Below are 13,423 nucleotides of genomic sequence, written 5' to 3'. Positions count from 1 at the left end.
AGGCAGCTCTTCTGATATTTCCCGTCTAAAATAACACGTAGCCTAAAATTACGACTTCATTCTCGTAATATTATGACTTTATTCTCGTAATACAAAACCTTATTCTTGAAATCTCAGAATTTTTTTCCCCTCAATGTGGCCCTAATACGCCGTCGTAACACACATCCCTCTTTTCCACCAACGCGAACCTAGTTCTGGTTCTGGGCTGGTGCTAGTGCAGGTTCGCAGTTGGTTCAACTTGTGAACCTTCTAAGAACCGGTTTGCTTTTCCACGGGCTAGAGAGCCACGTCATTACGTCACTGTATACGTCTGTATGCGTCTCCGCTTTCTCAGCAACATCGTTACCGATTAAAATGTATGTCCTGTAAAAATTCACATAATAAAGTGTCTAAATGTAAAAAAAAAAGAAAAAAGAAAAAAAAACCAACTTTGTTTAGTCGCACTTGACAGATTTTTGGTCGCACTCTGGAGCCTTGTTATCCCTTTAAGGTGTGAGATGACAAATGGTTGATTAGAATGTTCTTAACTGAACATTCTAATGCTGATGTCACAATCACTACTGCTGATTGAAAGCAATAGAGTTCTAGAACACTGACTTTCCAAAAACCGACTCTTCAAAGGGTTAAGCATTCCTTTCCACAATGAGAATGCCTGTTAAATAGGTGAATAGAGGGATGGCACAAAGTGGTGTGACGTCACAGGTTTGTGACTTCTGACCTGGGCAGCACATTGTGGTCTACCAGGGTGAGCGCCAGCCGGCCCACGTGGTGCAGCCCTGGCAGGTCAACCTCGTCCCGGAACACCAGGTTCTCCTGGGACAACCCGCTCTCCCGGAGCAGGAAGACGGAGTCCGTCCGCAGCGGGAAGTTGGCCCGTGGGATGTTTAGGACCGGAACCGGCATCCTCCCAGAGGAGCCTGATGTCTAGAGCAAAGGATGTGGGGGGGAGGGGGTAAACCATACTTTTTAGGTGGTCCCATAAATCAAACGAAGAGGCAGCCTTTTTACGACAAGGGCGGGACGTCTAGCGACACTTCCACAGTACCGCTGGAAAATAGCATGGAAGACATTTTTTGCATACTGCTCATCGTGTATTAGAAAATAAACAGTAGGCAGTATGTTTAGTAGACAGTACATATTTTGAGGACACAGTAGTTAAGAGGCTGTCTTGGACACGGCTTTAGATTAGACACAAGGAGTTTCAGCTGCACTCGTAGAAACTGATTTACTAAGACCTTTCACACATGCAAAGCCTTTCTAGCACACAGAAAACTAATAACATGACCAGTGATTGGTCATGGTAGTCCTTTTGCACCAATCATCGGTTGTGTTACTAGTTTCACTAGAGTGCTAGGAGGTTTTGCATGTGCTAAAGGTCTTAGTCAGGGAGGAACAGAACCCATTAAAACTTGGCATCTGCACATGAGGGCTCGACCAAGTTCGGTTTCCTCCTCCAAGGGCGTTTCATTGCATCTCACCCCACCTCATCCCCGGCGGTTAGCTCAAGCTATCCAGGGTCTCATGAATATTTAACGAGGGGAGAATGTAATGCGCTGTGATTAGTGACTGAATGGGCATGTATCCATGGTGACAGGCTGGAAGGGGATCTCTGATCATAATTCTGGAATTCATTTTTAGGGGAACGGGGCGACAGCTAAAAACGTCAAGGATCGGTCCCCACAAGGTAAAAAACATCTTTCCAGTTTACAGCAACAACAACAAAAATTTCAGCTGTGGGCAAATACTGTGTTTTTTTTTTTTTTGAGGTACAGGACACACAGATACAGTGCCCCAAACTCTGCCCTCTCTCCAAAGTCACGCAACATCCCGTTCTGCTGATCCCATCAGAATAAACTAAATTGTGGGCAGCAGTAAGGGTTGGGTCTTTGTGGTCTCATTCCAGCTAAAAAAGAAAATCTAATGAGATTTGCTCAACCACAAAGTCAAAAGCTTTGCTCCTTACTGTCGATATAGGATACCTCCCTTAGGAAAGGACCCGTTAGTCCAATAACTAGGATCACCTTCTCATTTGAAATGCTTGGGGTTTGCGAACCATTTTAAGGGTATTTAACCTCACCCAATACCCAGAATGCACTGCTCAACCTCTCCGTTATGTGGACCTATTAGACCAGGGGTCCTCAACATTTTTTTACCAGTGCACCACCCCCCACCATCCCCATATTGAATGGAGATAGTAGATAGTAGTAGATGGGTATATTGATTTTTGTGTTTTATTTTAGAACAAATAGATCAGATTTACAGGTCAAGCATATCATTTTGAACTGGATTATATATATTTTAAAATAATTAATTAAATTGAGTTATTAAAAACAACAATAAAAAAACACTTAAATAAAAAAATAGGGTTTGATCGCCTCATTTTTAATAGCTGTGGGTTGGACGGAGACGGAATGAACCCAAACTGTAAGTACTCGAGTGGGGTTGCAATGTAACCAAAAAAAAGAAAAAAATCATTGGATAGTGGCAGCATGCAATGTTATTAATAACAACAGGACAAACTAATTAAGTTGAAGACGTCACATTCTTAACTGCGTGCAACATGTCTATCATTTTATTAAGCAAATCAACATATTTTTGTACACATATTTCCTAATTTAATTGTGTAGTAACCACTTGCTTAAGGTTATCATGCAGTAGTGTCACATTAAATCATTGGACAATCAATTGTACCCATACCACATGTGATGGACATGCCTCTTAATTAACAAAATCTGAACAGGCACAATTGGCCACATTTATGTGTAACCACAACTGCTGGTCATGCTGCAGCACTAAATGGGACATTGAGTGACATACACAATGAATGGACCTCTTAATGTACAAACATTGAACAGCAGCAGATTGGCCTTTCGACCATCAATCAGCGACCTGCGTCAGACAGAAGTCTAGGGACATGGTAAGAAACGGGAAGACTTAGATTTTAAAATGACAGGCATTACCCAGCCTACTGTGTCAATCAATCGCATCAATGCCTGTACATCAAACGAGCTCTAGCAACAAACGGCTGCCAACCTAACTGATGATCAACAATATAAGAATAATAATAAAAACTCGAACTAATTGTTCGTAAGAAATAAATATTCTGATGACTTAATCGATTGTTAGTCGCTTCGTTGCGCTTCTAAACGACAGAACAAAAGGGGTTCTGACTGTTGGAACGATATGACCGTTCTCATTGGCTGAATGTAGTCAAGCTACGGTGGCCCTTTCCGCACGAAACATTTGACTCAAAACCAATAATATTTTCTCAATGCATGTAATACGAAAAATATCTGAATCTTTTTTCACCTTCAGAATTCCAAAACGAACAACCCCTTTTAAGGCCCCCCTTTCCATTATTCGTGTCTCAACAATCCGACAAATGCCCACTCGGGGGCGGTACCGCCCCGTTGAGAAATCCTATATCAGACTCCTGAGAATATGTTAATTTCCCTTTCACATGGGTACTTATACAACTATATCTACTGTAACGTGCTCTAGCAGTCATGCTAACAGGCACAAAGACAGTTGCATTCTGGGAACTGTAGGCAGGAAGTGAAAACTATTACTGTGTGATAATCCAAGTGAAATGGAGGACCGTTTGGGGAAAAAAGTTTTAGAGGAGCCATCTATACACGTGAGGGCTCATGGGTAGATCATAAATAAAATGCTGGTTCCAGGGAGTTACAAATCAAAGTATCAATTCCTGCAATACTGATGGATAATATCATATGCTGGCATCAGACCATGAAAATATTGTGGACACATTCCTACCTAAACCGCATGGAAAGTAACACCACAAGTGAAGCCACATTTTAAATATGTAAAGAGGGAGGGGCCAAACCAACCTTAAACAGGAAGTATGCAAACGAGAGGGCAGAGACCATGGAGTCCACATCGCAGGCCTCATTTCCCAGGACGACGTGGAACCCAGAGTGCTCCTCTGAGCCGCGCTGTGGAGGAGAGAGGAGAGGGACAGAGAGAAAGAGAAAGAAGTGAGATAGAGGAGAGGACAGAGAAAGGAGAAAGAGAGGGGAAGAAAGTAGAGAGAGGGAGAGGGAGGAGAGAGAGGAGAGGAGGGAAGAGGTGAAAGAGAAAAAAGGAGGGGGAGGAGGTTGGAGGAGAGGAACATTGAAGGGGGAGAAAAGAGGAGAGAAGAGAACGCCAAGGTCACAAAATGCTTCATCTCTCTTTAGTCTTCGCTCCTCAAAGGCAGTCATATCCTGAAGAGTTGCCTTCAACTTCAGCTCCGCTGCTCAGCACCCCACTCAGCTCAGCTCAGCTCAGCTTGGCTCAGATCAGCTCAACTCAGATCAGCTCAACTCAACTCGGCTCAACTCGGATCAACTCGGATAAACACAGCTCGGCTCAACTCAGCTCAAATCAGCCCAGCTCCGCTCAACTCAACTGAGCTCAACTCGGCTCAACTCAGCTCAGATCAGCTCAACTCAACATCCCACTCAGCTCAACTCAACTCAGCTCAACACCCCACTCAGTTCAACCCAGCTCAACACCTCATTCAACTCAACTCAACACACCACTCAGCGCAACTCAGCTCAGCTTAACACCTAACTCAGCTCAACTCGGCTCAACACCTCACTCAGCTCAACACCACACTCAGCTCAACTTAGCTCAGCTCAACTCAACACCTCACTCAGTTTAACTCAGCTCAACACCACACTCAGCTCACCTCAGCTCACCTCAACACCCCACTCAGCTCAACTCAGCCCAACTCAGCTCAAATCAGCTCAACTCAACACCCCACTCAGCTCAACTCAACACCTCACTCAGCTCAACTGAACTCAGGACAGCTTAGCTTAGGTCAGCTCAGCTCTCCCTCAAAAGCCAGGCATACAAGCCTGCAGTACAGAGACCAAACCTGTGTCCAAACCTGATGAGCAGGGGTGTGTGTATATGTAAATATATAAACACCAGGGTCACCAGAGTCACAGATCTTTATCTGGCATAAAAATAAATGAATAAATAAATAAAACAAAAATAATGATGTAGGACAGAGATATACGGTCTTTGAAGACAGAAGTGGTCTTTTTCTATAGGCAGCAGTGCATTATAGGAGCCTGATCCATTTAAACTCAGTTTTTCACAATTCCTGACATTTAATCCGAGTAAACATTCCCTGTCTTAGGTCAGTTAGGATCATGACTTTATTTTAAGAATGTGAAATGTCAGAATAATAGTAGAGAGAATTTATTAGATTTATTTCAGCTTTTATTTCTTTCATCACATTCCCAGTGGGTCAGAAGTTTACATACACTCTGTTAGTATTTGGTAGCATTGCCTTTAAATTGTTTAACTTGAGTCAAACGTTTCGGGTAGCCTTCCACAAGCTTCTCACAATAAATTTCTGAAATTTTGGCCCATTCCTCCTGACAGAACTGGTGTAACTCAGTCAGGTTTGTAGGCTTCCTTGCTCGCACACGCTTTTTCAGTTCTGCCCACAAATTTGCGATTGGATTGAGGTCAGGATTTTGTGATGGCCATTCCAATACCCTGACTTTGTTGTCCTTAAGCCATTTTGCCACAATTTTGGAAGTATGCTTAGGATCATTGTCCATTTGGAAGAGCCATTTGCGACCAAGCTTTAACTTCCTGGCTGATGTCTTGAGATGTTACTTCAATATATCCACATAATTTTCCTTCCTCATGATGCTATCTATTTTATGAAGTGCACCAGTCCCTCCTGCAGCAAAGCACCCCCATAACATGATGCTGCCACCCCCGTGCTTCACGGTTGGGATGGTGTTTTTCGGCTTGCAAGCCTCACCCTTTTTCTTCCAAACATAACAATGGTCATTATGGCCAAACAGTTCAATTTTTGTTTCATCAGACCAGAGGACATTTCTTCAAAAAGTAGAAATTTGTCCCCATGTGCAGCTGCAAACTGTAGTCTGGCTTTTTTATGGAGGTTTTGGAGTAGTGGCTTCTTCCTTGCTGAGAAGCCTTTCAGGTTATATCGATATAGGACTCGTTTTACTGTGGATATAGATACTTTTGTACCTGTTCCCTCCAGCATCTTCACAAGGTCCTTTGCTGTGGTTCTGGGATTGATTTGCACTTTTCGCACCAAAGCATGTTCATCTCTAGGAGACAGAACACGTCTCTTTCCTGAGTGGTATGACAGCTGCGTGGTCCCATGGTGTTTATACTTGTGTACTAGGCCTACTGTTTGTACAGACGAACGTGGTACCTTCAGGCGTTTGGAAATTGCTCCCAAGGATGAACCAGACTTGTGGAGGTCCACAATTTTCTTTCTGAGGTCTTGGCTGATTTCTTTTGATTTTCCCATGATGTCAAGCAAACAGGCACTGAGTTTGAAGGTAGGCCTTAAAATACATCACACAGTTACACCTCCAATTGACTCAAATAATGCCAATTAGCCTATCAGAAGTTTCTAAAGCCATGACATCATTTTCTGAAATTTTCCAAGCTGTTTAAAGGCACAGTCAACTTAGTGTATGTAAACTTCTGACCCACTGGAATTGTGATATAGTGAATTTAAAGTGAAATAATCTGTCTGTAAACAATTGTTGGAAACATTACTTGTGTCATGCACAAAGTAGATGTCCTAACTGACTTGCCAACACTGCAGTTTGCTAACATGAAATCTGTGGAGTGGTTAAAAATTAGTTTTAATGACTTCAACCTAAGTGTATGTAAACTTCCGACTTCAACTGTATAATAAATGAATACAATACATAATTGGCATCATTGCAGATACTGAGAAAATATAGAAATTATTTTGGTTTTCAGACTCAGCAATGCAATATTAAAAATCTGCAGTGGAATACATTTATCACTCTACTACCTACATGGTTACAGAGCACTGTCGTGTGTCCCGTCGCTGTAAGGGGAAGGAAAGATAGAGACAGGCCGACGCTTCAAGCTCGGAGATCGATTAAGGGCAGGGGGGGTGGGGGCGATGGGGAGCGATCTTGTTTCCAGAACCGAGAGTGCCGCAGAGCCGAGGGACGGTTGGGCGGGATCCTAGCGGTATCAGCGGTTCCCGGGCATGAACGCCATGGCAATGCCCCCCCCCCCCCAAGATAGTCAGTCTGCATCAGTGACAGGACGAAGGCAGGCTGGCGACAGGGTGGGGGGAGGGGAGGGTCTATATTTAACAGAGTCTGGCGCAGAGTGACACTCAACACTTACACACCGCGTGTGAGAAGAAACAAGCACAAAACTGTCCAGACCCAGGGCACTACTTGGCGAACTATATAGCTAGCTGGCTATGCCATGTCCTCACCTCTGTAACGTTATTTGTTGTCCTCCGTGTGCCCATACATCTGTATCGGTGGTTGTAGCTGTATGTCCTTAGCTCCTACTCATGCGTGCAGGATAGCATCTGTACGTGCTAACTAGGTTAGGTAAAGTAGGCGAAACGCGAGGGTTAGCCTGTTATGGTTAGCTGAAGTAACATTAGGCGATAAAGCTGTGCTTAAAAATGTTGTGCCGTACCACCTGCGCATGCGTCCTACTAAACGAAGCACCATCTGCGCATGTGTCTGACAAAACAACCCTGAAAGGTCGTCCGTGAGCGAGCGAGTGAGTGACCACAATTTGCCAGGAATTCGCCAGTTCCTGCGCGCCGTGGAAAACAGAACCGGCCTCAACTTAACTACAGCACTATGAGAAGAATTATGCCCCAAATAGATACAAAAAAGACATGGACATGATCTCAGCTTTTAATAATAACAATAACAACAACAACAACAATAATAATAATAATAACAATAATAATAATAAAAATAACAACAGTAATAAAAATAAAAATAATAATAATAATAATACAGTTTATATTGACAGACAGAACAGCTGAATATGTTTTGCCAGGACAGGTGGTTATGGTAACAGCACACTTTGTTCTAGCCACTTATTGCATTCGCTGTTACCATCACCGTTGTCCATATTTGTCTGTTGTTGCTGCTGCTCTCCTACACCTGGATAAGAGCATCTGCTGAACAGACGTAGCAAAATTAAATAACTTAGTAACCTGCAGTGTGTGCCGTTCATCTAACCAGCACCGACTGAAAATTCGGTAAAGGGATCAAGTTGGTCTTTTTATTTTCGGTACTGAGGTGGCCTGTCCCGTTTGTACGGTGTCCAGGTTACTCCATTACCTCAGAGCCGATTAAACCCGCAGACTCCTGGCCATTGCACCCCCCCCCCCCCCCCAAATATCAAGTGCCCGACTCAACAACTGAGGAGGCAGTCACCCCTGTCACAACCACTGACCTACACACTGAAATGTCAAAGGTCAAAGTTCAGCCCTGCCCTGTAGCAGCTGTAACTGTTCGCGCCACGGTTCAGTTGCGCCGTTCCCCATGCCCTGTGCCACTGCCACTGCCACCCCCCCCCCACTCTGAAGGCTCTTAATTCCAAGCAACACTTCAAATGCTGGAGCTTCATCACAACCAGCAAGTGTTATCAGCTGTATGGGTGAGTGACAAAACCTCCAAGACCACACAGTTCACTGATCTCCACGGTAAATCTCCACAGCAAATCTACACAATAAATCTCCACAGCAAATCTATATGGTAAATTTCCACAATAAATCTATACAGTAACTCCACACAGAAATACCAAACAGCAAATCTACACAATAAATCTATACAGCAAATCCACACAGGAAATCTACACAATAAATCCACACAGCAAATCTAAACAATAAACCTACACAATAAATCTACGCAGTAAATCTACACAACAGCAAGCATCAGCACTCACAGCGCAGACCTAGAGTGTCCCCTGCGCGATGCAACGTTAATATATTTTCTAATTCCCAGAGCGACAAAAGGCCTCGTACTTCAGCTTTAATTAGCCTGTGCCATTCAGCATCACAGAGTAATCCACTCCGGCACGCAGATCCTAAATCAGCGGTGAGGTCGTCACCTCCTTTGGTTCTGATGACAGCCCACGAGTTTACCCGCCGGCCTTAAACAAAACACATTTTGGGTATTTCCAGTTCATGTGAATTCACAGGGGACAAAAAAATGAAGGGCTGCGTTTATCGGACGTTCTTCAGCAAGGACGGCAATGGCGAGATTTTGAAAGTGCTTAAGCCTGCTGTGATTAAAACGGCACTCAAGACTACGCACAGGCCAAGTGCTGGAAGCTGGAATCTTTTCCAGTCCAATGTGACAACCGCTCTCCCCCCACCCCCCACATCCTGTTCACGAGTGCAAGCGGAAAATCCCCGTACTGATCAGGAGACAGTCCAGTCATTGTACGGCTATCAGTGCGGATCGCGGTGTGACTGAGCGTGTGCGTACGGCTCATCTGACCGGATCAGGATTCGAGAAAGGCCGCAAGCTCGTTTCCGGCGATAACGCATTCGGCAAACGCTGTCCTCTCTCGGCGACGGGACGCTCTTGCTTGTTTGCCGGGCGTCTGCGTTTGGGCGTAAACCAGACCTTGTCTGCCCGCAAATCCCAGTCACTTGGCAACAAAACGTCTGCCGTCTCCAGAGGTAAACATCAGCTGGGAGAACCAGAGCGGCAGTGTAGTATAATGGGTAAGGAACTGGGCCTAAAGGTCATAGGTTTGATTCCTGGGTTGGACACTGCCGTTGAACCCTTGAGCAAGGTACTTAACCTGCATCGCTTCAGTATATATCCAGCTTTATAAATTATGTAAATGGTGCTCTGGATAAGAGCATCTAATAAGTGCCTGTAATGCAATGTAATGTAATGAAACCGATCGAGCGAAAGAGCTTGAATTTTCAGACTTGGCAGAGGAAGGAGGAAAGGGGCGAGGAGAATGTGCTGTTTCTCCCTGACAACCGGCAGTAACCAGTGAACAGGGTGAGAGGAGCTGAACTTGGGGGCTATGAATGAAGTTTAGCAAGTAACTGGCAAACAGAACAGACGGGAACCTCACACAGGAGGTTTCTGGGAAATGCAGTTTACCAGTTGACAGCTATCTTGCGCCATGTCTTTTGAGGACAAACTAGCATCCCACAGATTTCAACCCGTTCAGTATGTGGCAGCGGGTGACACCTAGACACCGGACGTGGACAGTCCAGGGGTCAGAAAATTAAAGTCCTTCCATGTACTTCTCCCGTCCATGAACTCAGCCAGCTCACTGCACCAATTAGCTCCGCTGGCAGAAGAATTGTGTTAATTAGCAAATCCAGGTGGTTGGAACAAAATACTGGGGGAGGACTTCTACTTCTTCTGACCCTGGATGTTCCACCTCTTGACATTCAATGCCAGGGGCAGGGAGGATTTCGACATTCATTTCTGAAAATAGGGTTTACCCTCAGATTAGCCAGCCAAGTGTAAACCGTCCCGCACACGCTCTCAGACAGCAAATATCCTCTCCTTCCAATGACCCTGCGACGACGGCTTGCTCAGCCGTTTGTTCCGGCAATAAAAGGGAATGAATTCCCGGTGAAATGTTTACACGAGTCGGGCATTGCGCGCGATAAAGAGCACGAGGCTTAATTACGGCAATAAAGCGCAGCGTTTCGGGTGACAAGAAAGGCAACCAGATACCAGCCATCTTGATTAAAAGGGTACTGGAGAATCGCTTGTGTCATTGAAAATAATTAATGAGAGGAACACAGTAGGACATGGACACCTGGATGGATTGCAACATCGGGGGTGGGGGGTGGAGGGGGGGTTAGGGATAGGAGGGGCATCCTCTGCTCTGCTTACCAACTCATTCGCCTCACACCTCCTACGGGACGGGCATGGGGGAGGGTTAGGGACAGGAGAATCATGGGGGGTCTTGTTCTCTCCTTACGGGTACATCACAGTATGTACCCTCCTACCTATTCCCACACCCCGACTTCCAAAAGTCCTCAAATGCCCACCCCAAAAACACGTACATATAAAAAAATGCATTAATAATAATCATAATAATAATCATAATAATAATAACAATAATAATAATAAATTTATTATTATTATTGTGTTGATCAAATGTTTACAAATAAATAAATACGAAAGGACTGCCTAAAGATTACTCTAAAATGGTGTCTAGTCAAGCCGTGAAAGGGAATTCGATGTCAAGTATTATTTAGTTTAAATTATTTTTTAAATACGGTTTCAAATCATACATTCACAGAGTGAGTTACTGTATTTCTGTGAAGTTAGTTGTCCTGGCTTGATCATTTGCCCTCTGGGGCAACCCTAACCTTCCCCCTTGATTACATAATCCTCACCTTGCTACATGCATTTACCAAACATTATAATAAAACGATAATTTTAGGATGAAAAGGGGCAACAAATGCCAAAGTCCAATTTTGTGCTAAAAACAATGGGCCTCATTCACCAACCGTTCTTAAGAACTTATGCAGTTTTCACAAAGATTCTGACATTCACCAATGTTTTATTTGGGATTTGTTCTTAAGTAAGAACAGAATCTACGCACACTCAAGAGCACACTTACGCACATTTGAGTGCTGACATGTTTGTGCAAAATAATTGGTTATTGCGTTTTCTTCAATTCTACAGTTGTGTAATATTATAGGATTTAAATTACAATAATATCATTTATCATTTATAATATTTCTTTATAATTATTTTCATTATCTTACAAAGCATTAAGGTGCCAGGTTCCACCTCAGATGGTGGTTATATGTAAATAATTGATAAAAATCAAACCATTGTAGTGACCTTTTATTTTTGGGAATTTCAATTATGCAATGTTTGGTCTATACTGCAAAAGCAAATGTTTAAATTTAGAATACAAACTAAGCACGTAACACTTTTTAAACACATGGACATGTTGAAGAAGAGAACACTTATTCAGAGGCGTCACTAGGGGAGTGCGGACCGCACCGGGTGACACCATCAGAGGGGGGTGACACCAAAATGACTGGCAGTAAATTTTTTGTGCAGCGACGGGTTGAAACAGCTAGTTTCTCCGATGCAGGTTACTGCATGTTGATTTAATTACCGGTATTAATGTGACGAGAAGCGCTTTGTTGTTTGAATGCATAAAACGCAATTCCTTGTGCCCACTCCCACCAGCATTTTGTTTTGCCTCAGATTTGACATCAAACCATTTTTCTTTTTTTTACTTCATCGGTTGTGCGACCTTCTCCAGATACAGCGTTCACTAAACGGGTAATAGCATCCCATGCATCTTTTTTGTGTTATTTTATATCCACTACTGACACTAATAAATATGACAGGTCGTTTGCTGTTCACTTCCTGCAGCAGTACCTCCACTTCAGAACTACTGAAGCTTTTCTTACGTTTGGAGTCCGGTGCTCCACCGTCTTTAGATTTTCGTTTGGGCATTCTTGACTTCTCTCTCAACTTTTCTTTTGAATTTCTGTGTGTGATTTCTGATTGGCAGGGCGTTTACCTATGCTAATTAGGAACAACTGGCACGTGCTTTCAGTTCACGAGGACAATGAGATTCATCATTATAAAAACACGGTTGGAACAATTCTGCGGTGTAAGAACACGTCATGAATCTGACTTAGACTTTTCTTAGGACCTTTCTCAAGAACAAATTTAAGAAAAAAACTTAGGAAGATATTTGTGAATGAGGCCCAATCTCCCTCGACATTGAGTAATAGGCTAGGTGACGTTATACAGACATGTATTTCTTCAGTGGAAAACATGATAAGTTCTAGCTACTTCAATAATTCATATTAATTTGCACACTTTTTGACCAATAATCTGGTAAACGTATGCACTATTTGATAAACGGCAGGGGAACAGTTGTCCAGCACTGTAAAGCAAATCAACTGCTAATGTTATTTCAATAGAGATGAACTTTGAAAGGTCTTTCACTACTGTTAGCTAGTGAGCTACTACTCTAACATGCAGTGAACCTTGGTTGTGTCTGTGGAATCTGAAGAAAAACACGTTTTCAATGTATAAAAATGCCAAGTTACTCAGACAATTGTCACATGTTCACACAAAATCCTGAAATGGACTGGCCCTTGTTGTGCACCCCTGGTGTAGATGGTATGTCATAATACAGTCTATACGTTCGGTGAAAGCCCTGCTAGATTTGGTGCAAAAGCAATAGTTGAAAAGTAATAGACAATGATTAGTGAGCAAAGAAGCATGCATAAACAAAGAGGGATTCGTCCGAGTTTTAGATGGGATTCAATCCAGTGGCTGAGCAGTCCATAGAACACTTACATTTTACCAGTCAGCCACAAACGTACTAACTGTTGTGAATTAGTGTTGTGTCATTTGCGAATGATTCGTTCGCAGGGATACACTGAATGGTGCATGTTCAGTGATTTGTTCACTGAATGTACACAGTGAACGTGAGCCCTGAGTGATCGCTGAGTCGCTCAAGCCCACCCCTCTCATGTCTGAAGTCTCGAAGTCGGAAGTAGTACCAAAGATTTTATTTAATAATTAGGTGTCGTACTTAGCAAGCTGAACTGAACGTTCGGCCGTGTTTCAGTTCAGTGAGTGGGACTACG

General features: G+C 43.4%; 1 protein-coding gene across 4 annotated transcripts in view; it reads right to left on the bottom strand.

Moving 5' to 3' along the window:
- The window catches only part of LOC135261839 (exopolyphosphatase PRUNE1-like), a 28,875-nt gene that overhangs the window by 12,446 nt on the left and 3,006 nt on the right, over window positions 1-13,423 (bottom strand). For 2 of the 4 annotated variants that reach the window (XM_064348490.1, XM_064348488.1), the window contains exons 2-3: window positions 3,849-3,953; window positions 719-924 (exon numbers count right to left, since the gene is read on the bottom strand). In XM_064348490.1, the coding sequence (XP_064204560.1) occupies window positions 719-924; window positions 3,849-3,887 (245 nt within the window). In that variant the 5' untranslated portion in view covers window positions 3,888-3,953. Of the gene's footprint in view, window positions 1-718; window positions 925-3,848; window positions 3,954-6,208; window positions 6,672-7,267; window positions 7,659-13,423 lie in introns of those variants that run through there. The other 2 variants (XM_064348489.1, XM_064348487.1) reach the window with 2 other exon arrangements.

The sequence above is a fragment of the Anguilla rostrata genome, chromosome 8 (assembly GCF_018555375.3).
Source record: "Anguilla rostrata isolate EN2019 chromosome 8, ASM1855537v3, whole genome shotgun sequence".
In the NCBI taxonomy this organism is placed as follows: domain Eukaryota; kingdom Metazoa; phylum Chordata; class Actinopteri; order Anguilliformes; family Anguillidae; genus Anguilla; species Anguilla rostrata.
This window is presented reverse-complemented; position numbering and strand designations above follow the sequence as displayed.